Raw genomic sequence first — 24,328 nt, forward strand, 5'->3', positions numbered from 1 at the left:
TTTTTTTTTTTTTTAATTTGTGGTTGGTTGGTTTATTGGTTGGGTTTTGTTTATGTTGCCATTCAGAAATGTTTCCCTTTATTGTTTATTTTCTATTGGCATATAGTTGATTTACAGTGCTTATTGAGAGTGAAAAGGAAAGTTGCTCAGTTCTGACTCTCTGTGACCCCATGGACTATACAGTCCATGGAATTCTCCAGGCCAGAATACTGGAGTGGGTAGCCTTTCCCTTCTCCAGGAGATCTTCCCAACTCAGGGATTGAACCCAGGTCTCCCTCATTGAAAGCAGATTCTTTACCAGCTGAGCCACCAGGGAAGCCAAAGAATACTAGAGTGGGTAGCCTATCCCTTCTCCAATGGATCTTCCCGACCCAGGAATCAAACTGGGGTCTCCTGCATTGCAGGCAGATTTTTAACCAGCTGAGCTACCAGGGAAGCCCTAAACTACTGCCCCCCACCACGTCCTGCAAATTAGAGAGTAGTTCTTGTTGTTTAGTAACTAAGTCATATCTGACTCTTTTGCGACCCCATTGACTGTAGCCCACCAGGCTCCTCTGTCCATGGGATTCTCCAGGCAAGAATACTGGAGTGGGTTACCATTCCCTTCTCCAGGGGATCTTCCCAACCCAGGGATCAAACCTGGATCTCCTGCATTAGAGGCAGATTCTCTTCCACTGAGCCACAGTTCAGGTATACAACAAAGTGATTCATTTATACATATACATATATCTATTCAAAAGAGGAGAGTGAAAAAGTTGGCTTAAAGCTCAACATTCAGAAAACGAAGATCATGGCATCTGGTCCCATAACTTCATGGGAAATAGATGGGGAAACAGTGGAAACAGTGTCAGACTTTATTTTCAGGGGCTCCAAAATCACTGCAGATGGTGACTGCAGCCATGAAATTAAAAGACGCTTACTCCTTGGAAGGAAAGTTATGACCAACCTAAATAGCATATTGAAAAGCAGAGACATTACTTTGCCAACAAAGGTCCGTCTAGTCAAGGCTATGGTTTTTCCAATGGTCATGTATGGATGTAAGAGTTGGACTGTGAAGAAAGCTGAGCGCCAAAGAATTGACGCTTTTGAACTGTGGTGTTGGAGAAGACTCTTGAGAGTCCCTTGGATTGCAAGGAGATCCAACCAGTCCATTCTAAAGGAGATCAGCCCTGGGATTTCTTTGGAAGGAATGATGCTAAAGCTGAAACTCCGGTCCTTTGGCCACCTCATGCGAAGAGTTGACTCATTGGAAAGATTCCGATGCTGGGAGGGATTGGAGGCAGGAGGAGAAGGGGACGACAGAGGATGAGATGGCTGGATGGCATCACTGACTCGATGGACGTGAGTCTGAGTGAACTCCAGGAGCTGGTGATAGACAGGGAGGCCTGGCGTGCTGCAATTCATGGGGTTGCAAAGAGTTGGACATGACTGAGCGACTGAACTGAACTGATTCTTCAAGTTATTTTCCTATTTAGGTTATTACAGAATATTGAGTAGAGTTCCCTGTGCTATACAGTAGATCTTTGTTCATTATTTATTGCATTTTATTAAATTTATTTATTATTTAATTAAAGGATAATTGCTTTACAGAATTTTGTTGTTTTCTGTCAAACATCAACATGAATCAGCCTAGGTGTACATGTGTCCCCTCCCCTTTATTTATTTTAAATACAGCAGTGTGTATATGTCAGTCCGAAACTTCCAATTTATTCCTCCCCTCCCATCTTTTCCCTTTTGTTACTATAAGTTTGATTTCTAAGCCTATGAGCTTGTTTCTGTTTTGTAAATAAATTCAGTTGTATCTTTTTTTTTAGATTTTGCATATAAATGATATCATATGATATTTATCTTTCTCTGACTGACTTCACTTAGTATGATCATCCCAGGTCCATCCATACTTCTGCAAATGGCATAATTTCCTTATTTTTAATGGCTGAGTAATACTGAGCAACTGGACTCAACTCTCAACTTACTATCTCACAGTTTTCCTTTTTCTGCTCCTCTGAGCCTAGGTGTTGAGGAGTAAAATTGCTACTCTGCCTCTCATTGATTATCTGGAGAAATAGCCTGCTATCCAAATTTCAGTATGACAAAGAGCATGAAAGGTGACATAGAAATCCAGAATCCTTTCCTTTTAGAAAGTGGACAGAGAGTTCCAGTTTCTGGTTTTGCACATTAGATGCTTGGAAGTTGCTACCTTGTCCTAAAAGTAAAAAGCTGAAGAGAGTGACGACAGCAACAGCTCTTCTTGAATTCATGAGACAGGGGTAGACACAAGGCAGACTACTTAGAGAGACAGTCAAGTCTATGTAGGGAGTCTAGGTTTTCCAGAGTGGAGACTCACTGCAGGAGTTAAAAACCTAAATGGCAATTGATCGATTGCTGGAGGCTCACTGGAAAATTCTCAGAGTTAACAACTCCAAGGGATCCAGTAACAGGAGGGCCTCCACAACACTATGACATTTACCTCCAGGAGCTCCACCGGATTTCTTCAGTAAATACTAGGGAAAAATCTCCTAGAACTTCCTGCAGGGGGATCTGGAAGAAGAGACATTTTGAAATAAATACACCAGAGGACTCAGTTCTGTCATCAGGGGAAACCAGTTAACCAGAGCCTACCCTCCTGTGGCATTATTATCAGAACCTAAGGCGATGGTACCCCACTCCAGTACTCTTGCCTGGAAAGTCCCATGGATGGAGGAGCCTGGTGGGCTGCAGTCCATGGGGTCGCTAAGAGTCAGACATGACTGAGCGACTTCACTTTCACTTTTCACTTTCATGCATTGGAGAAGGAAATGGCAACCCACTCCAGTGTTCTTGCCTGGAGAATCCCAGGGACGGGGGAGCCTGGTGGGCTGCCATCTATGGGGTCACACAGAGTCGGACACAACTGAAGCGACTTAGCAGCAGCAGCAACTGACCTAGACAGCATATTCAAAAGCAGAAACATTACTTTACCAACAAAGGTCCATCTAGTCTGTCTAGTCAAACCTATGGTTTTTCCAGTAGTCATGTATGGGTGTGAGAATTGGACTATAAAGAAAGCTGAGCACCAGAGAATTGATGCTTTTGAATTGTGGTGTTGGAGAAGACTCTTGAGAGTCCCTTGGACTGCAAGGAGATCCAATCAGTCTATCCTAAAGGACATCAGTCCTGAATATTCATTGGAAGGACTGATGCTGAAGCTGAAACTCCAGTGCTTTGGTCACCTGATGCGAAGAGCTGACTCTTTGGAAAAGACCCTGATGCTGGGAGAGATTGAAGGCAGGAGGAGAAGGGGATGACAGAAGATGAGATGGTTGGGTGGCATCACCGACTCAATGGACACGAGTTTGAGCAAGCTCTGGGAGTTGGTGATGGACAGGGAAGCCTGGCGTGCTGCAGTCCATGGGGTCGCAAAGAGTTGTACACGACTGAGCAACTGAACTGACTGAATATTCTATTGAATATTTGTACCACATCATCTTTATTTATTTCTCTGTCTGGACATTTAGGTTGCTTCCAGGTCTTGGCTATTGTAAACAGTGCTTTGGTGAATATTGGGATGCATGTAACCTTTTGAACATGGTTTTCTCCTAATATGTGCACAGGAGTGGGATTGCTGAATCATACGGTAGCTCTGTTCTTTTTTTATAAGGAGCCTCCATACTGTTCTCCATAGTGGCTATCCCAATTTCCATTCCCACCAACAATTCATGAGGATTCCCTTTTCTTCAAACCCACTCCAGCATTTATTGTTTGCAGACCTTTCGATGATGGCCATTTTGATTGGTGTGAAGTGATAGTTCATAGTTTTTTGTTAATTTATTTTTTAACTGGAGGATAATTTCTTTACAGAGTTGTGCTGATTTCTGCCATACAACACTGCAAATAAGTCATAATTATGCATGCACACACACACACATATACACATATCCCCTCCCTCCTGAACCTCCCTCCCACCCCCTCATCCCACCCCTCTAGGTTGTCACAGAGCACCAGACTGGGCTCCCCATGTTATATAGCAGTTTCCCACTAGCTCTCTGTGTTACACATGGTAGTGTATATTTGTCAGTGCTATTTTCTCAATTTATTCCACCCTCTCCTTCCCCCAGTGTGTCCACAAGTGCGTTCTCTTCATCTGCATCTCCATTCCTTCCCTGCAAATAGGTTCAATAGTAGTATTTTTCTAGATTCCATATATATGTGTTAATATATGGTATTTGTCTTTCACTGTCTGACTTACTTCACTCTGTATACAGGCTTCAGGTTCATCCACTTCAGTTCAACTGATTCACATTTGTTCCTTATTATGGCTGAGTAATATTCCTTTGTATATATGTACTGCAACTTCTTTAGCCATTCATCTGTTGATGGACATCTAGGTTGCTTCCATGTCCTAGCTTTTGTAAATAGTGCTGCAGTGAACATTGGGATGTGTGTGTCTTTTTGAATTGTAGTTTTCTCAGGGTATATGCTCAGTATTGGGGTTGCTGGATCATATGGTACTTTTATTCCTAGTGTGTTTATTTTAAAGGAATCTCCATATTGGTTTCCATAGTAGCTTCATCAGTTTACATTCCCACCAACAGTGTAGGAGGATTCCTTTTTCTCCACACCCTCTCCAACATTTGTTGTAGAATTTGTTGTTGTTATTGTAGACTTTTTGATGTTAGCCATTCTGACCAGCGTAAGGTAATACCTCATTATAGTTTTGATTTGCATTTCTTTAATATTTGATGATCTTGAACATCTTTTAATGTGTTTACTGATCATGTGTCTGCCTTCTTTGGAGAAATGTCTAGGTCTTCTGCCCTTTTTTTGATTGGGTCATTTTTTTCTTTTATAATGAGCTGCACGAGCAGCTTTTATATCTTGGAGATTAATCCTTTGTCAGTTGCCTCATTTGCAATTATTTTCTCCCCTTCTGAGAGTTGTCTTTTTTTTTTATAGTTTCCTTTGCTGTGTAAAAGCTTTTTGGTTTAATTACGTCCCATTTGTTTATTTTGTTTTCCTATCCATTACTCTAGAAGGTGGGTCAAAGAGGATCTTGCTGTGATTTATGTCAGAGTGTTCTGCCTATGTTTTCCTCTTAAAGAGTTTTATAGCTTCTGGCCTTATGTTTAAGTCTTTAATCCATTTTGAGTTTGTTTTTTGTATAGTGTTATGAGGTGTTCTAATTCCATTCTTTTACATGTGGCTGTCCAGTTTTCCCATCACCATTTATTGAAGAGGCTGGTTTTTCTCCATTGTATATTCTTGCCTCCTTTGTCAAAGATAAACCCATGCACCTATGGGCACTTTATATCTGTGATTTCTGCTTATTCCATTTGTCTCTATTTCTGTTTTTGTGCCAGTACCATACTGTCTTAATGACTGTAGCTTTGTAGAATAGTCTGAAGTCAGAAAGGATTATTTTTCCAGCTCTGTTTTTCTTTCTCTAGATAGCTTTGGCTATTACGGGTCTTTTGTGTTTCCATACGAACTGTAAAATTTTTTCTTCTAGTTCTGTAAAAAAATGCCATTGGTAATTTGATAGGGATTGCATTGAAACTTGATAATTTGGTAATTTGCATTGGTAATTTGATAGTGGATTGTTTTGAGTAGTATAGTCATTTTCACAATATAGATTCTTCCAAGAACATGGTGTATCTCCCCATCTGTGTCACCTTTGATTTCTTTCATCGGTGTTTTAGTTTTCTGCATATACATCTTTTGTCTCTTTAGGTAGGTTTATACCTAGGTATCGGAGAAGGCAATGGCACCCCACTCCAGTACTCTTGCCTGGAAAATCCCATGGACAGAGGAGCCTGGTAGGCTGCAGTCCATGGGGTCACTAGGAGTCAGACACGACTGAGCGACTTCACTTTCACTTTTCACTTTCACCACACATTGGAGAAGGAAATCGCAACCCACTCCAGTGTTCTTGCCTTGCTGGCATATTGAGTGCAGCACTTTAATAGCATCATCTTTCAGAATTTGAAATAGCTCAACTGGAATTCCATCACCTTCACTAGCTTTGTTTGTAGTGATGCTTTCTAAGGCCCACTTGACTTCACATTCCAGGATGTCTGGCTCTAGGTGAGTGATCACACCACCGTGGTTATCTGTGTCGTGAAGATCTTTTTTGTACAGTTCTTCTGTGAATTCTTGCCACCTCTTCTTAATATCTTCTGCTTCTGTTAAGTCCATACCATTTCTGTCCTTTATAGTGCCCATCTTTGCATGAAATGTTCCCTTGGTATCTTTAATTTTCTTGAAGAGATCTCTAGTCTTTCCCATTCTGTTGTTTTCCTCTATTTCTTTGCATTGATCACTGAGGAAGGCTTTCTTATTTCTCCTTGCTATTCTTTGGAACTCTGCATTCATATGCTTACATCTTTCCTTTTCTCCTTTGCTTTTCGCTTCTCTTCTTTTCACAGCTATTTGTAAGGCCTCCTCAGACAGCCATTTTGCCTTTTTGAGTTTCTTTTTCTTGGGGATGGTCTTGCTCCCTGCCTCCTGTACAATGTCACAAACCTCCGTCCATAGTTCATCAGGCACTGTATCTATCAGATCTAGTCCCTTAAATCTATTTCTCACTTCCACTGTATAATCATAAGGGAAAGACCATAGCTTTGACTGGACAGACCTTTGTCAGCAAAGTAATGTCTCTGGTTTTTAATATGCTGTCTAGGTTTGTCATAGCTTTTCTTCCAAGGATCAAGTGTCTTAATTTCATGGCTGCAGTAACCATCTGCAGTGATTTTGGAGCCCAAGAAAATAAAGTCTGTCACTGTTTCCATTGTTTCCCCATCTATTTGCCATGAAGTGATTGGATTGGATGCCATGATCTTAATTTTTTGAATGTTAAGTTTTAAGTCAGCTTTTTCACTCTTCTCTTTTACCTTCATCAAGAGGCTCTTTATTCCTCTTCACTTTCTGCCGTAAGAGTGCTGGATCATATGGTAGTTTTATCCTAGCTTTTTTAAGGAATCTACATACTGTTTTCATTGGTATTTTGTCAAAACCTTCTTTACATGTATTGAGATCATCATATGATTTTTATTCTTAGTTTGTCAGTGTGGTATATCACACTGATTTGCAAATATTGAAAAATCCTTGTGTCCTTAAGGATAAAATGCTACTTGATCTTGGTGTATGATCCTTCTAATGTACTGTTGAATATTGTCTGCTAGTGTTTTGTTGAGCATTTTTGCATCAGTGTTCATCAGTGATACTGGCCTGTGATTGTTTGAGGGGTGTGTGATATGTGTCTGGTTTTGGTAACAGGATAATGATGTCCTCGTAGAATGAGTTTAGGAGTGTTTTTTCCTCAGTGGATTTTTTGAAGATTTTCACAAGGATTTGCCTGTGGAGCCATCGGATCCTGGAGTTTTGTTTGTTATGAATTTTTCTAACATAGTTTCAATTTTAGTACTTGTGATTGGTTGGTTCATTTTTTCTGTTTCTTACTGGTTCATTTTGGGGAGATTGTAACTTTCTAAAAATTTGTTTCTTCTACATTGTTCATTTTATTGGCGTATAGTTTATAATAGTCTCCTGTGATCCTTTGTATTTCTGTGGTATTTATTATAATTTCTCTTTTTTATTTGCAATTTTATTGACTGGAACCCTCCACCTTTTTTTCTTATTTATTTTTGGCAGCAGTAGGTATTTGTTGCTGTTAAGGCTTTCTCTAGTTACTGTGAGCAGGGACTACTCTGTAGTTGTGGTGTGCCAGCTTCTTATTGTGGTGGCTTCTCTTATGTGTGGAGTATGGGCTCTAGAGCATTCAGGCATCAATAGTTGTGGTACATGGGCTCAGTTGCCCTGCAGCTTGTTGTATCTTCCTGGCCCAGGGATCAAAGCTGTATCCCCTGCATTATCAGGCAGATTCTTAAAGATTGGACCATCAGGGAAGTCCTCACTTTATTTTATTTTATTTTTACTGCTGCTGCTGCTGCTGCTAAGTTGTTCCGACTCTGTGAGACCCCATAGATGGCAGCCCACCAGGCTCCACTGTCCCTGGGATTCTCCAGACAAGAACACTGGAGTGGGTTGCCATTTCCTTCTCCAGTGCATAAAAGTGAAAAGTGAAAGTGAAGTTGCTCAGTTGTGTCCGACTCTTCGTGACCCCATGGACTGCAGCCTACCAGACTCCTCCATCCATGGATTTTCCAGAAAAGAGTACTGGAGTGGGGTGCCATTGCCTTCTCCTTTTTACTGATGAGTGTTGCTACAAGATTTATCAGTTTTGTTTATGATCTAAAGAAACCAGCTTTTAGTTTCATTGATTGTTTCTGTTGTTTTCTTCCTCTCTATTTCATTTATTTCTGCTCTGATATTATGATTTGTTTCCTTCTATTCACTTTGGGGTTTGCTTCTTCTTCTTTCTCTATTTGCTTTAGGTGGTGGTGTTCAGTTCTTAAGTCGTGTCTGACTCTTTGCAACCTCATGGACTGCAGCACGCCAGGCTTCCATGTCCTTCAGTATCTCCCAGAGTTTGCTCAAACTCATGTCCATTGACTCAGTGATGCCATCAAACCATCTCATCTTCTGTCGTCGCCTTCTCCTCCTGCCCTCAATCTTTCCCAGCATCAGGGCCTTTTCCAGTGAGTCAGCTCTTCACGTCAGGTTGCCAGAGTTTTGGAGCTTCAGCATCAGTCCTTCCAGTGAATATTCAGGGTTGATTTCCTTTAGGATTGACTAGTTTGATCTCCTTACTGTCCAAGGGACTCTCAAGAGTCTTCTCCAACACCACAGTTCTAAAGCATCAATTCTTTGGTGCTCAGCCTTCTTTATGGTACAACTCTCATATCTGTACATGACCACTGGAAAAACCATAGCTTTTACTGTACATACCTTTGTTGGCAAAGTGATGTCTCTGCTTTTTAATACACTCTCTAGGATTGTCATAGCTTTTCTTCAAAAGAGCATGTGCCTTTTAATTTCATGGCAGGAGTCACCATCTGCAGTGATTTTGGAGCCCACGAAAATAAAGTCTGTCACTGTTTCCATTTTTTCCCCATCTATTTCCCATGAGATGATGGGACCAGATGCCATGACCTTAGTTTTTTGAATGTTGAGTTTTAAGCCAGCTTTTTCACTTTCCTCTTTCACCTTCATCAAGAGGTTCTTTAGTTACTTTTTAGTTTCTGCCATTAGAGTGGTATCACCTACATATCTGAGGTTGTTGATATTTTCCCTGGAAGTCTTGATTTCAGCTTGTGATTCATCCAGCCTGGCATTTCACATTATGTAATCTTCATATATTAAGCAAGGTGACAATATACAGCCTGGACGTACCCGTTTCCCACTTTGGAACCAGTCCATTGTTCCATGTCCAATTCTAACTGGTGCTTCTTGACCTGCATACAGGTTTCTCAGGAGACAGGTAAGGTGGTTCAGACTCCCATCTTTTAAAGAATTTTCCACAGTTTGTTGTGACTTGCACAGTCAAAGGCTTGGGCATGGTCAATGAAGCAGATGTTTTTCTGGAATTCTCTTGGTTTTTCTAGCATGTGAGATGAGCACAGTTGTGCAGTAGTTTGAACATCATTTGGCATTGCCCTTCTTTGGGACTGGAATAAAAATGGACCTTTTCCAGTCCTGTGGCCACTGCTGAGTTTTCCATATTTGCCGGCATATTGAGTGCAACACTTTAACAGTGTCGTCTTTTAGGATTTGAAAGCTCAGATGGAATTCCATCACCTCCACCAGCTTTGTTCATAGTAATGCTTCTTAAAGCCCACACTCACTTGATTTCACACTCCAGGATGTCTGGCTCTATGTTGTTGACCACACTGTCATGGTTATCTGAGTCATTAAGACCTTTTTTGTACAGTTCTTCTGTGTCACCTCTTCTAAATCTCCCCTGCTTCTGTTAGGTCCTTGCCATTTCTATACTTTATTGTGCCCATCTTTATATGGAATGTTCCCTTGGTATCTCTAATATTCTTGAAGAAATCTCTAGTCTTTCACATTCAGTTGTTTTCCTCTATTTCTTTGCATTGTTCTCATAAGAAGGCTTTCTTATTGCTCTTTGCTTTTCTTTGGAACTCCACATTCATTTGGGTATATCTTTCCTTTCCTGCTCTGCCTTTTGCTTTTCTTCTTTTTTCAGCTATTTGTAAGGCCTCCTTTGACAACCATTTTGCCTTGTTGCATTTCTTTTTCTTGGGGATGGTTTTGTTCACCAACTCCTGTACCATAATGTTATGAATCTCCATCCATAGTTCTTCAAGGACTCTATCAGATCTAATCCCTTGAATCTGTTTGTCATTTCCACTGTATAATCATAAAGGATTTGATTTAGACCATACCTGAATGGCCTAGTGGTTTTCCCTAGTTTCTTCAATTTAAGCCTGAAATTTTCAGTAAGGAGTTCATGATCTGAACCACAGTCAGCTCCCAGTCTTGTTTTTGCTGACTGTATAGAGCTTCTCCATCTTTGGCTGCAAAGAATCTAATCAGTCTGATTTTTGTATTGACCATCTGGTGATGTCCATGTGTAGAGTCGTCTCCTGTGTTGTTGGAAGAGGGTATTTGCTATGACTAGTGCATTCTCTTGGCAAAACTCTGTTAGCCTTTGCCCTGCTTCATTTTGTACTCCAAGGCCAAACGTGCCTGTTACTCCAGGTATCTCTTGACTTCCTACTTTTGCATTTCAATCCCCTGTGATGAAAAGGACATCTTTTTTGGTGTTAGTTCTAGAAGGTATTATAGGTCATCATAGAACCGTTCAGCTTCTTCCATATTAGTGGTTGGGGCTTAGACTTGGATTACTGTGATGTTGAATGGTTTCCATTGGAAATGAACCAAGATCATTCTGTCAGTGTTGAGATTGTGCCCGAGTACTGCATTTCAGAGTCTTTTGTTGACTATGAGGGCTACACCAATTTCTAAGGGATTCTTGGCCACAGTAGTGGATATAATGGTCATCTGAATTAAATTCACCCATTCCAATCCATTTTAGTTCACTGATTCCTAAAATGTTGATGTTCACTTTTGCCATCTCCTGTTTGACCACTTCCAATTTACCTCGATTCATGGACATAACATTCCAGGTTCCTATGCAGTATTGGTCTTTATAGCATCAGACTTTACTTCCATCACCAGTCACACCCACAATTGGGAATTGTTTTCGCTTTCACGGCGTCTCTTCATTATTTCTGGAGTTATTTCTCCACTCTTCTCCAGTAGCATATTGGGCACCTACCAACCTGGGGAGTTCGTCTTTCTGTGTCATTTCTTTTTGCTTTTTCATACTGTTCGTGGGGTTCTCAAGGCAAGAATACTAAAGTGGTTTCCCATTCCTTCTCCAGTGGACCATGTTTTGTCAGAACTCAGTTTAGGTTTTTTATTGGAGATTTTTCTTGTTTCCCAAAGTAAGATTGTATTGCTGTACACTTCCTTCTTAGAATTGCTTTTGCTGTTTCCCATAGGTTTTGGATCTTTATGTTTTCATTGTCATTTGTCACTAGGTATTTTTTAATTTACTCTTTGATTTCTTCAGTGACTCACTGGGTGTTTCTTAGCATATTGTTTAGCTTTTACAAGTTTGTGTTTCTTACTTTTTTTCCTTTTAGTTGATTTCTATCTCAGAGCATTGTGGTCAGAAAAGATAGTTGATGTGATTTCAGTTTTTGTAAATGTACCAAGCCTGACTTTGTGGCCTTACTTGTGATCAATCCTAGAAAATGTTCCATGTACACTTGAGAAGAAAGTGTATTCTGCTGCTTTCAGATGGAATGCTCTATAAATATTACGTTGATCTATTTTAATGTGTCATGTAAGGTCTGTTTTTCCTGATTGACTTTTGGTCTGGATATTTCCATTGATGAAAGTGGGGTGTTAATGTCCCACACTAATAGTTTGTTACTGTAAATTTTTCATTTTATGGCTCTAGCCTTTAGTACCAGCTTTATATATTGAGCTGTTCCTATATTGGGTACAAGTATATTTACAGTTGTTTTCTTTTCTTGGATTGATCCCTTGATCATTGTATGGTGTCCTTCTTTCTCTCTTAAAACACTCTGTATGTATTTTAAGATCTATTTTGTTTGATATGAGTATTGACATTGCAGCTTTCTTTTGATTTCTGTTTACATGAAATACCCTTTTCAGTGCCCTGACTTTCAGTCTGTGTCCCTAGATTTGAAGTGGGTATTTTGTAGACAGCTTATGTTTGTGTCCATTCAACCAGTCTGTCTTTTGGAAAGGGCATTAAATCATTTTACATTTAAGGTAAGTATTGATATCTTTTTGTTTTACTGTCTTTTTTTTTTTGGCCTTGCTGCATGGCTTACAGATCTTAGTTCCCTGACCAGGGATAGAATCCAGGCCGTGGCAGTAAAAGCACCAAATCCTACCCACTCTACTGCCAGGAAACTCCCTTGTCATTGCCAGTTTATTAATTTTTAAATTTGATTTCATAGGTCTTTTTCCCTGCGTCCTCTTTTTCTCTCTCATGATTTGATGCCTAACTTTAGTGTTGTGTTTAATTTCATTTTTCCTTTTGTGTGTATGTATTTATTGTTGATTTTCAGTTTGCAGTTACCGTGTTTTGATATAGTAGTCTATAAATGAGATTGTTTTCAGATTGCGGCCTTTTAATTTCAAATGCATTTCCAATATCTTGAGTTTGTACACACCTATTCTCATGATTGCTGATTTCATGTCCTATTTCTGTGTGGATGATGTCTTACTTTTACTATATGCATTCTTTACTAGTGAGCTTTTCCATTAATTGTTTTTTTGTTTCTAGTTGTGGCCTTTTTTTTTTTTTTTTTTTTTTTTTTGCCTTCCACCTAGAAAAATTTGTTTAGCATTTGTTGCATAGTTTGTCTGGTGGTGTTATATTCTCTTAACTTTTGCATGACAGCTTTTGATTCCACCACGAACTATGAATTAGAGCCTTGCTGGGAAGGTGTCTTGGTTATGGGTTCTTTCCTCTCATCGCTGTAAATATATCGTGCCATTCCTTTCTGGTCTGCAGAGTTTCTGCTGTAAAATCAGCTGATAATCTTTCAGGAATTCCCTTGTACGTTATTTTTTGCTTTTAATATTTTTTATTTAATTTTTGTCAGTTTGATTAACATGTGTCTTGGCATGTTCCTCCTTGTGTTTATCCTGCCTGGGACTCGCTGCACTTCTGGACCTGGGTAACTATTTCCTTCCCCATGTTATGGAAGTTTTCGGCTATTATCTCTTCAAACATTTTCCCAGGTCCTTTATCTCTTCTCCTGACACCCCTTTAATGTGAATGTTGGTGCTTTAAATGTAATCTCAGAGGTATCTTAGATTGTCCTCATTTCTTTTTTCTCTATTCTGTGGCAGTGATTTCCACCATTCTGTCTTCCCACTTACTCATCTGTTCTCTCATTTTTTCTGCTATTGGTTTAATCTAGTGTGTTTTTTATTTCACTCATTGTAGTTTGTCTCTATTTGTTCTTTAGATATTTTAGGTGTTTGTTAAACATTTTTTCTTTCTTCTCAGTCTTTGCCTCCATTCTTTTTCCAAGATCTTGGATCATCTTTACTGTCTGTACTCTGCATTCTTTTTCAGGTAGATTGCCTGTCTCCACTAAACATAGTTGTTGTTCTGAGATTTTATCTTGTTCCTTCATCTGGGACTTATTCCTCTGCTGGTCTCATTTTGTCTTACTTCCTGTGATTGTGATTTCCATTCTGCAGGCTGCAGGGTTGTAGTTCGTTTTTGCTTCTGCCCTCTGTTCCCTTGTGGATGAGGCCGGTCTAAGAGGCTTGTGCAGGGAATTCCCTGGTGGTCCAGTGGTTAGGAGTCCACACTTTTACTGTTGAGTGCACGTGTTCAGTTCCTGGTTAGGAAACAGATTCCACAAGCCATACAGCATGGTTAAAAAAGAAAAATTATTTAACAGGCTTGTGCAGGCTTCCTGTTAGGAGGGACTGGTTCCTGCCAACTTGTGGGCAGAGCTGAGTATTGTGTCTCTTTTACCGAATCCAAGTTTGCTCTGGTTGCTATGACAGGCCAATTAACCGAGAGATGAGGTGTTGAGGCAAGGAATACGAGTTTCTTTGGAAAGCTGGCAGACTGAGATGACAGACTAGTGTCTCCAAAAAGCCATCATATCAGGGTCTGGATGCCAGGTTCTTTTTATAGAACAGGGATGGGAGAAGGCGAGGAAGTCAAGTAAAAGTTCCATTAATCTTGCAAATATCTCCTGGAATAGACAGCCTCGTGGAGAGGATCCGTTAATTCCTTCCTGTAGCCATCCACAGGGCCTGGAACAAAGGCATTTTGGTTTAACACTCAGGCAGTGGGGCAGGGTTCCCCAAGGCAGGCCACTGTGTATGGACAGTGTCCTTTTAGTGAACAAAAGCAATGGGAAGCAAAGGTTAAAGTGGAAGAAACAGAGCCAACGTGGAGTCAGTTCTTCGCAGTAACAGTCGTGCACTGTCACCATCCATCCACAGTCTTGTAGGAAAGGGGGCCGTGACCATTCTAATTGCTTCCTGTTGCATCTTGTCAGACAGATGTCTCTGGGAATGTCTGCCATCAGTGCCGGTGTTCCAAATGTTGCTTCTTTTGTTCCTATATGGGAAGTGTCTACTTTACACCTGTACACTTAAAAAATACTCACAACCTAAAAGTTAAGAGTTATGTTCTCTTCAGTGGGAATTTTGAGGACTTAAGGCCTGACAGGCAGCTGCTCAGGTAAAGAATTTAGCAACTTTTCTGTGTATGTGAAGATGCAAGAGTCAGGGCTCATTGAAACCATTTCCTTGACATGTACCTCAGGTATCTGGGGCCTATAATCCTGTATTCTCATATCCCGAGTTTCCTCAGGACTCACCATAGCAAGTGGCTGAAGTCTAATGGCTGCTAGATAGGAGATATTCTCCTTCCTGAGTGTCCTAGGGCTCACCAGCTCATGTTGGGCAGGGGGCTGCAATCGCTGATGGCTGATATGGCAGGAAACATTCCATTTCTCAGATCCTCCCCTCTTGGTCAGGAATTTAACCAATATTTGGGAGACATTTTATGATGAAATTTTGTCCCATGACACTGGGTGGCCCCTCCCAGATCAGGCAAAAATACTTAATTTGTGACCCCTTGGACTGCAGCACACCAGGCTTCCCTGTCCATCACCAACTCCCAGAGCTTGCTCAAACTCAACATCTATCAAGTCGATAGACCCCCATCAATAATTAATGATTCTCTAGATCTGTCTAATTATGATCCAGGAGACATTTTCACTTATTGCCTCTTCCCATATCTAGAATCACACTATTACAATTATGTTATCAATGTGATATATTTCCTTTGGAGTGTGTTTCTTTGGAGGCCTGTTTGCACACTTGGTACTGTGATAGACAACTCATCTTATAAATGAGACAGGATATAAATAATACATGGAGCAACATTTACAAAGACATAATGCAGCAGGGAGACACAAAGCACAAACATTTTGGAGACAAGAAACAAAACAATGATTCATGTAACTAGTTGTAATCCAGTTGCAATAATCAGGCAACGGTTAAAAGTAAAAAAAAGATCAGACATGGAGTTACTTCTTTCCTATAAGACCTCTAGTGAGCAAGATCATGTGAAGGGGTGTGTTTAGTGGGCACCTGTGGGCTCAGACTTCATGCAGACGGTCTGCTGATGGGCAGGACTGTGTTGCCCACCCCGTTAGTTGTTTGGTTTGAGGCATCCCAGCATTGGAACCTATAGGCTGTTCGGAGGGACCAGGTTTTAGTGAGGAAATGGTGGCCTGCAGGAGGGCTCACACCCATGAATACTCTCCAGAACTACCACCACCGGTGTCTTTGTCCCCACAGTGAGCCATAACCACCCCGTCTCAGCAGGAGATCCTCCAGTATTAGCAGGTAGGTCTAGCCCAGGCTCCCACGAGGTCACTGCTTTTCCCCTGGGTCCTGGTGGTCACAAGATTTTGTGTGTCCCTACTGAGAGTGGAGTTTCTGTTTGCCCCAGTATTGTGGAATTCTTGCAGTCAAATCCCATTGGCCTTCATAGCCAGATGCTCTGGGGGCTCCTACTCCCAATGCCAGACCCCCAGGCTGGGGAGCCTGGTGTAGGCCTCCGAACTTTCACTCCTGTGGGAGAACCTCTGTGATACAGTTATTTTCATTTGTGGGTCACCCACCTGGCAGGTATGGGATTTGATTTGACCATGCTTGTGCTCATCCTACTGTCTCCTTATGACTTCTTGTTTGTCTTTGGATATAGAGTATCTTTTTGGTCGGTTCCCATGTTTTATTCTCAATGGTTATTCAGCAATTAGTTGTGATTTTGGTGTTTTCATGAGAAGAGATGAGCTCACATCCTTCTACTCTGCCATCTTGTCTCAGCCCTCAATCAGAAATGTTTGATTTTTTGTAAATATTTTTATGCCTTCTAGGTTTCGTGTTATACTTAAAAGGCCTTTCCTTACTTAGGTTTTGTGTTTCTTCATTTTGTTGTTTTTAATCCCCCTATTCCTGAAACTTACATGGTTTTTTTTAAAATACACACATTTAAAGCTCTTATCCATCTGAAATTCTTTTTGGTATAAAGAATGAGCTGAAGATCCAACTTGGTTCTTGTACAGATGGCTGGCCAGTTGTCCCGCACCACTTACTGCATTTTCCCATGCTGTTTTGAAATGCTTGCTTTGTTTTAAATTTCACTATCTAATTAACTCTGTTTCCTTGGCCAGAGGAATGGATTTTAACTTTACTAAGAGAATTATTTCTCCACCCACCTCTCAGCAAGCTGATACAAAATTCTTTTTCCTCAGGATCCTTTCAAGTATAGCTACCCACCACTTGTAGATGATGATTTCCAAACACCATTGTGTGAAAATGGGCCTATTGCCAGTGAGGATGAAGCTTCAAGTAAAGAAGATATAGAAAGTGATGGCAAAGATACCTTGGAAACAATTTCTAATGAAGAACAAACAACTCTTCCTAAAAAGGTAATTTTAACAAAAAAATTTGAGAGAGACAAAAGATGTGATCTCATCCCACTAGCTGGCTATGTGAATTTAGATAATTCACTAAACCTGCTGCCCTTCTATATCTTGAAATGTAAAAAGAGCAAGGATGGCACTAGCTGACTGTTAGTACCACTACAGTATATAAAAGGCTGATTCCATGCTTTGTATAAAAATTGGCAAAACACACCTTGAAAGAATCCTTTTATCCAAAAAATGTTTTATCTAAAATAAAAGTAACTTAAAACGTACCCTTGATCTACCCCCTCTTTGTCACTTTTAAAGAACATTGAGTTGTTATGTTTTTATATCAGGAACTTGATAGAGATATAAATATATTCTGTGTAGAAAAGATTTTAAAATACATAAGTGAGGGGAATTCCCTGGTGGTCCAGTGGTTAGGATGCAGTGTTCTCACTGCCCAGGGCCCAGGTTTAATCCCTGGTTGGGGAATTAAGATCCCACAAACCGTGCAGTGTGGCCAAAAAAACTAAAAATAAAAAGACTCAAGAGAAAGACCATGTTACATTTTCTAAAGGGGCTTCTTTATATAGTAGGCACTCAAATATAGGTTAATGATCTGATTATTATATCTAAATTATATATTTAACATATAGTAAACCTAGCTTAAAGATTATAATATGGATCGAGTCACTATAATGCTTACTTTGTGACCTAATGAACTGCCTGTGTGAAACTCAATTTTTTTTATCTTTCTTCATATATATATATAATTTGTCTTTAGGGTAACATAATGGAACCTACTTCCAAAGCAGATGAGAATGAAAAAGTTGATTCCAAAATGAAAACTTTCAAGAAACCACTGAGTGTGTTTAAAGGGCCCTTATTACACATCAGGTAATGGCTGTGGATTTTATTAGCTGTGCTTTTGTAACATATCTTGATTGTTTTGAGAGAACTGCAAAGTTAAAATTTCTGGACTGTTTTTGAAACTGTGGAAATATAAAATTAAGGGGTATCTGAAGACTCACGTTGGTTTTCAAACATAGTGGATATTTGTAGCTACCTTTTTATTATTTATTCTGTTGAGTTTGTTTAAAAGGCCCTTATCCCACATTAGGTAATCATGAATACTCCCATATTAACAACAAATCTGAATGACATACATTTTTCTCATTTTATTGATAGTGTTTGACTTGCTTAAGTATGAGGTTGCCAGAAGTGACACTGAAGTAGCCCTTTATTGATTTAACCTTCCAAAACTAAAGCTGAACCAGAAAAATAGGATTTCTACCAAAGCCAAATTTCAGCACATCTCTATTTTTTCTCTCCAGGGTGTTCAATCCACAAAATTTAGTATCATTTCTTTATCATTATGTAGAGACCTTTCTCACTAATGATGCTTGTGGTTGGTAAATCTATATAGCCTTATTTAACAGTGCTTTATCAACTGTCTTTGGTAACGGCCTACTGTATCATTTTCTATCCCTTTACTTGAAACCTTTCTATATAACTGTTAAAGACTCATGAACAGTAGAGCCAGACATTCTAAAGATCGAATTTGAAATTCTCTAATTGACAGTGATTTGTTGACACATATTTTGATTACTGTTATATTTGGATTTATCTTCACCATCTGCATGAGTGTGTGTGTGGCGGGTGCAGGGAGGGAAACACACGTGCCTGTTCTCCTTTCCATGGTTTTGCTTTGTCGTTTTCCCTGCTTCAGAATTTTTTTCCCCATTTTCCCCTCTACTAGATTGCAAACTAGTTTTTTTTTTTCCTTTGGAGGCCTGTCACAACCTTATCGAGATATGGCTGGAAGAGCCAACTAGGGAGAAAGCCAGCTCTGCAGTGCCCACCAGAAAATCACAGTGCTTCTCCTCCACAGACCCGGGGACCTAACCAGTCTCTGTCTTCCCAGACCTTTTCATGGTTTTTGTGCTGGGTACTGAGAACAATTGACAGAAACTTCCTATCTTTTCCGTGGTATATTTCACTTGGGTTTTTAAAGGAAGCCAGCAGTCATGCCAATTTATGTCTTGTCCAAAGCTAGGCACAGCTCTCCAGGGAGAGCTTTTAACAATGTGTGTTCTCTACATGAATAAATATCCGATATGCAGACATTCCTGATATAAAATGAGTCTGTTTATAAAGATGGAGCTCAAAGTCAAGGGCTATCTGGCGAATTCACCTTTTTATTTAAAAATCATAGTCCTTTGTACTGTTTGGAGAGGCACCTGATGCAATTTAAATTTAGCTCATGTAATTAAATTACACAATCTTTGCTTGAGTCTTTTCAGTTTTATTTTAGATCGTGGGCATTACAGTGGCTAATAACAGTAAAAATTGCATTTTGAAGCTTACTGATTTTTTGACCAATTTTCCTGTAGTTCCCACAGCAAATCTTATGTTATTCTCCTTCCATGTTACTTAGAAAAAACTATATATAGTCAGGAATTATTCTGTTGCTTAAATATATCTCTGACTTTTTGGTGTATAGATATGTGCCCCATTCTAATGTTTGTAATTAGGTAAAGTTGAAGTGGCAATTTCTTCTCTGGTTCTTATCTGTCACCTGCCAAAGAGTTTCAGTAAATAAACCTTAAGACGGTGCTGGTTATGGGACTAATTCAGAATCCTCCTAATTCTCCCTTCTGTTCCTGCCTATTTTTCTTTTAGATCTTGGGGGGAAACCATAGGACTTTTCAAATAGCATGCATTCATTCAGTCAGTAAGATTAAAATACAAAATGTATTAGGTAATTGTTTTGTAATCTTCTTTGATGAAATCTCTTTATATAAATGGGCATAGCCAGATATTTTTCTTCAAGCTGATGATTAGATTTGTCATTTCTTCTGAGCAATACCAATGCCTTATGCTTTTATTACCATGTAGCCCAGCGGAAGAACTGTATTTTGGAAGTACAGACTCAGGAGAGAAGAAAGCTTTGATAGTGTTGACAAATGTAACAAAAAACATAGTGGCATTTAAGGTAAATATCTGAGAGATAATTTATAAGTTATGTGTGGAAATTGAAAGATTGATCATTTTGAGCTTGCATGTTTTTATGATATTTTTAGGCTTGTTAAACTGCCTTTTAGCTCTGAGCTTATCTAAAATGTTCCCTTGAGGTCTGTATCTTCTATAATATGTAGTAATAGGGTACTGTCCAAATTAGTCCCAGGGTTTAATGTTTGTTATTTTAAAAAAAAATCCTTTTTTCATTATATGAATAATAAGTAAGAATGAAAAATAAAGCTATAAAATCAAAAGTGCATTTCCCCCCAAGTGTGGTATATTCTGGAGTGTAGTTTATATTGGATACTAACCTGATGCTGAGCAGTAAGTATAACAGGACTGAGCCCACTATTGCCCATATGGTAGGTTTACTTCCTTAAATTATCTACTTTCTGGATGTCCTTTGATTATCTAATGTTTTTCAATTTCTAAACACTGTTGTAACATGTATTCTAATGTATGTTGTGTTTCTGAATATGAAATATTTATCCTGTTAACCACCTGAATTTAATAATTAACAGTTGGGCTCATTTTTTTAATTTAAGAGGAAGGCTCAGTGACAGTTGGACTAATGAATGTTTCTTCCCAATAAATTGAGGTGCTTTTTACCTGTTGATGGGAAAAGATACATTTTAACCAAGGTGGTTTTATAGACTTTATTAACTGGTTTTTTAAAGTCATTTTTAAACCATTTCCCCCCAAAGAGCATGAAAGTTACTGTGACTACTGTCTTTATAAACAGGTGAGAACAACTGCTCCAGAAAAGTACAGAGTCAAGCCCAGCAACAGCAGTTGTGACCCTGGTGCATCAGTTGATATAGTTGTGTCTCCCCATGGCGGTGAGTTGTCACCTGAGTGGCCGCAACAGGCTATTTATGGGGGACTTAGGGCTGGGTGATGAGTCAGCAGAGCTCGACTGGAATCTCGAAACAGGACTGTCAGCAAGTCACCTCGGCCAACTGGAAAACAAGATGGTTGAATGAGTCTTATTTAAAAAATTGAACAACTAAACTTGTTGAAACTAATGCCAGCTGAAATTGAATTTCAAACCACAAAAGTCCTCATCTTTATAGGAGAGCTGCCTGTTTTACAATAGTTCCATATTATTCTTTTTCCTTAGTGTTGTTTTCTAGAACAATGCCTAAGCCACATGCCCAACCCTTTGTAAAGGTTCCTGTTTATGTATTAACTTGCCCTTTTGGAATGCAGGTTTAACAGTCTCTGCCCAAGACCGTTTTCTGGTAATGGCTGCAGAAATGGAACAGACATCTGGCACGGGTCCAGCAGAATTAACTCAGTTCTGGAAGGAAGTTCCTAGAAACAAAGTGATGGAGCACAGGTATGCTTTTTGACTCATAAGCTCTCAAACTGTGATGGGAAAAAATCCCAAAGAGGGATGTGCCTACCTGGGCTAGGCAGGCATTCCTTCCTTGTTGCACTTGGCAGACACTAGGCTTACACTGTGGGCTCCGACTGCTGAAAGGCTCTAGGGTGCCCAGGTGCATGGGCCCTGGAGTGGCTCTAGGATTGCTAATAGCAGAGACTTGCTGGCAGGCCAGTGCAAGACTCTGGATGTGTCAAAAGTACAAGCACAGGTATTTCTCTTGCAGCAGTAAACCTTTGTAGGAATGCTCACCTTATGTACCAGAATGTTTGCTGCAGCATTGTTTGTACTAGTGGAAAATGAAAAAGAGCCTAAATGATCATCAGGAAAGTAACAGTGAAATACATTCGAGAATAGCCACACTAAGGCTCTGCTGCTGCTGCTAAGTCACTTCAGTCGTGTCCGACCCTGTGCGACTCCATAGACGGCAGCCCACCAGGCTCCCCCGTCCCTGGGATTCTCCAGGCAAGAATTATGGAGTGGGTTGCCATTTCCTCCAATGCATGAAAGTGAAGGGAAGTCGCTCAGTTGTGCCCGACTCTTCCCGACCCCATGGACTGCAGCCTACCAGGCTCCTCCACCCATGGGATTTTCCAGGCAAGAGTACTGGAGTGGGTTGCCATTGCCTTCTCTGAAGGAGTACTATGCAGTCATTCAAACGAATGTACTATGTCTATTTGCTCTGATACAGGAAGATGACATCTGATATAGTATTAGGAAAAGAAAAGAACCTACTCACAGAAAAATATGTATGACAGTTATCCTATTTAAGAGGAGAAAACCCTATGACTGTATAGGCATATTACACATGTACATCTGTGCATGCATACAAGCCTTTTACATCTTAAAAAGATGGATAGGTAAGAGAAGGTTGGTTATGGGTCTTTTTTTTCCCCAGGGTGCCCAGTTTTGCCCCCCAAGGGACAGTTGTTGGTCTTAACTGGACAGTGGGGTGCTGTGGGCATCTAGCAGGTAGACACCAGGGATGCTACTCAGTGTACAGGATACACCTCCCCCCCCACCGCTGAAGAATGGTGCAGCCCAGAATGTATTGAGGAAGCTCAGTTGAGGATAGTTAAGATGGCTACTCTGATGGCGTTTGAGTAGGACATGAAGAAATGAGAGAAAGCCACATAGATAACTGGGACAAGAGCTTTCCAGGTAGAGAGAACCACAAATGAAAAGGCTGTGTTCCTGGCCTGTGTGAGGAACAGTAAAGTCATTGGAGCCTAAATCAAGTAAGGGGGGTAGCAGGGAGCCAAATCATTCTCATAGTGAGAATTGCTGATTCTAAGAGGAGAAATCATTACCTGGTGCTGAGCAGAGCCATGAGGTGAAAGACTTACGTAAAGGGTTACTCTGGGAGGCTGTGTAGAAAATAGACTGTGGGCAGACAGAATATTAACACTTAAATAGAACCTCCTATATGCTAGTACTGGTGTAAGTGTGTTACTCATATTTATTCATTTAGTCACTAGGACAACTCTGCGTGCGTGCTTGGTCACTTCTGTCATGTCCAACTCTTTGTGACCCCTATAGACTGTAGCCCGCCAGGCTCCTCTGTCCATGGGATTCTCCAGGTAAGAATACTGGAGTGGGTTGCCATTTCCTTCTCCAGAGGGTCTTCCTGACCCAGGATTGAACCCATGTCTCTTAATGTCTCCTACACTGGCAGGCGGGTTCTTAACCACTAGTGCCACCTTGGAAAGTTAGGTATAGGTAATTATTTTTCTCACTGTGTAGATGAGAAGCTGGGAAGTCTATTCATGGCTGTGGTTGATTTAAATCTACAAAAAAAGAGGAGGTTATATAACATATGGCTGGAACAGAATGTGAGAGGACCCATACTAAGGAAGAATGTTGGGGAGGAAGTAGGACCCAGAGGAGGAGCTTGGTCACCATTGTAAAACCACAGGGAGAACACAGACCTGATGTGAAATGCCTTGGACGAGATTACCATTTTCAGGTCATTCATAGGTAAGAGAGCAAGAAAAATAAGAAAGGGTCTAGAAAGACAAGCTGTATTTCCACTAGGCTAGGTCTGACTTTTCCCCAGTGAAAGAGGATAAAAGTTATAGTTAGACCTAGCCTAGAGGAATACTTAGTGGCCAAACAAAGGAGGACAAACAGGGAGTCAGGAGGGAAACCAGTAAGTGAGCTGCGCCCTCAAAACCCAGGTTAGAGTATGTTTCATGAAGGAGCAAACTGCTACCAGTATCTGCCAAAGATGACATGTGAGTGGTGGCCACTGCTGATGACATCATAGAGGTCATTGATGACCTCACGAGGATCAGTTTAGTTGGCAGGAGTCAACTGCCAAAGAAACATAGGTGATGAGTCTCCTGAAGGTTTGGGTCTGCTGAAGGTTTGGCTCATTTAGGCAGGACCAGGGTCATCTTTAGAAGGAAGAATGTGTTAAGTTTGGGGGTTTTAGTGGGAGCTGTTTGTTTGAGCACTGTTTAAAACCACGGTAAGAACAATTTCAGAAGGAGAAGCTGACCTTACAAGGTAAATCACTGACCATGAAATTCCTGAGAAAGAAGGAACAAAACCTAAAACCCAGGTAGAGGTCAGCCTTAAGTCAAGAGGGAGAAAGGAACATAGATCCTAGATAAGGCTCATGCTGGTTGTGATGTGTTTTTAAATGGAGTATTTAGATATTTAAATCTCAAGTTATATTACAAAGAGGGCCTACTTTTGAAGTGCTTATGAAACCATACCTTAAAATTACCAGTTTTTTTTCCTAGTCTTGTTACATATGAGTTGTTTTGTTGTCTTATTTTGTCCTAATGGCTTGCTGTTCTATAACTGTCAAAAGAGAATCCATCACTTACAGAAACAGGGAGACTTGGTGGTGTAGTACTGAAGGCCAGCTGAGAGCACTGCTTCCCATGTAGAAAGGGTGGTTTCCTTCAGATCCTAAGATTGGGTGAATTCTATTGAGTACCTTATATAAAAGAAAACTTCTCATAGGTTATTGAGGACTGTGTGTAATTGTGTTCTAAGCTAGAAGATGTAGGAA

The 24,328-nt window shown here is 40.2% G+C and overlaps 1 protein-coding gene across 5 annotated transcripts in view; it reads left to right on the forward strand.

The window, feature by feature from the left end:
* The window catches only part of MOSPD2 (motile sperm domain containing 2), an 86,677-nt gene that overhangs the window by 53,295 nt on the left and 9,054 nt on the right, over positions 1-24,328 (forward strand). For all 5 annotated transcript variants that reach the window (XM_055564564.1, XM_055564567.1, XM_055564566.1 and 2 more), the window contains 5 exons: positions 16,746-16,922; positions 17,686-17,798; positions 19,800-19,896; positions 20,665-20,761; positions 21,132-21,261. In XM_055564564.1, the coding sequence (XP_055420539.1) occupies positions 16,746-16,922; positions 17,686-17,798; positions 19,800-19,896; positions 20,665-20,761; positions 21,132-21,261 (614 nt within the window). The remainder of the gene's footprint in view (positions 1-16,745; positions 16,923-17,685; positions 17,799-19,799; positions 19,897-20,664; positions 20,762-21,131; positions 21,262-24,328) is intronic.

Source organism: Bubalus kerabau, chromosome X (assembly GCF_029407905.1).
Source record: "Bubalus kerabau isolate K-KA32 ecotype Philippines breed swamp buffalo chromosome X, PCC_UOA_SB_1v2, whole genome shotgun sequence".
NCBI lineage: Eukaryota > Metazoa > Chordata > Mammalia > Artiodactyla > Bovidae > Bubalus > Bubalus kerabau.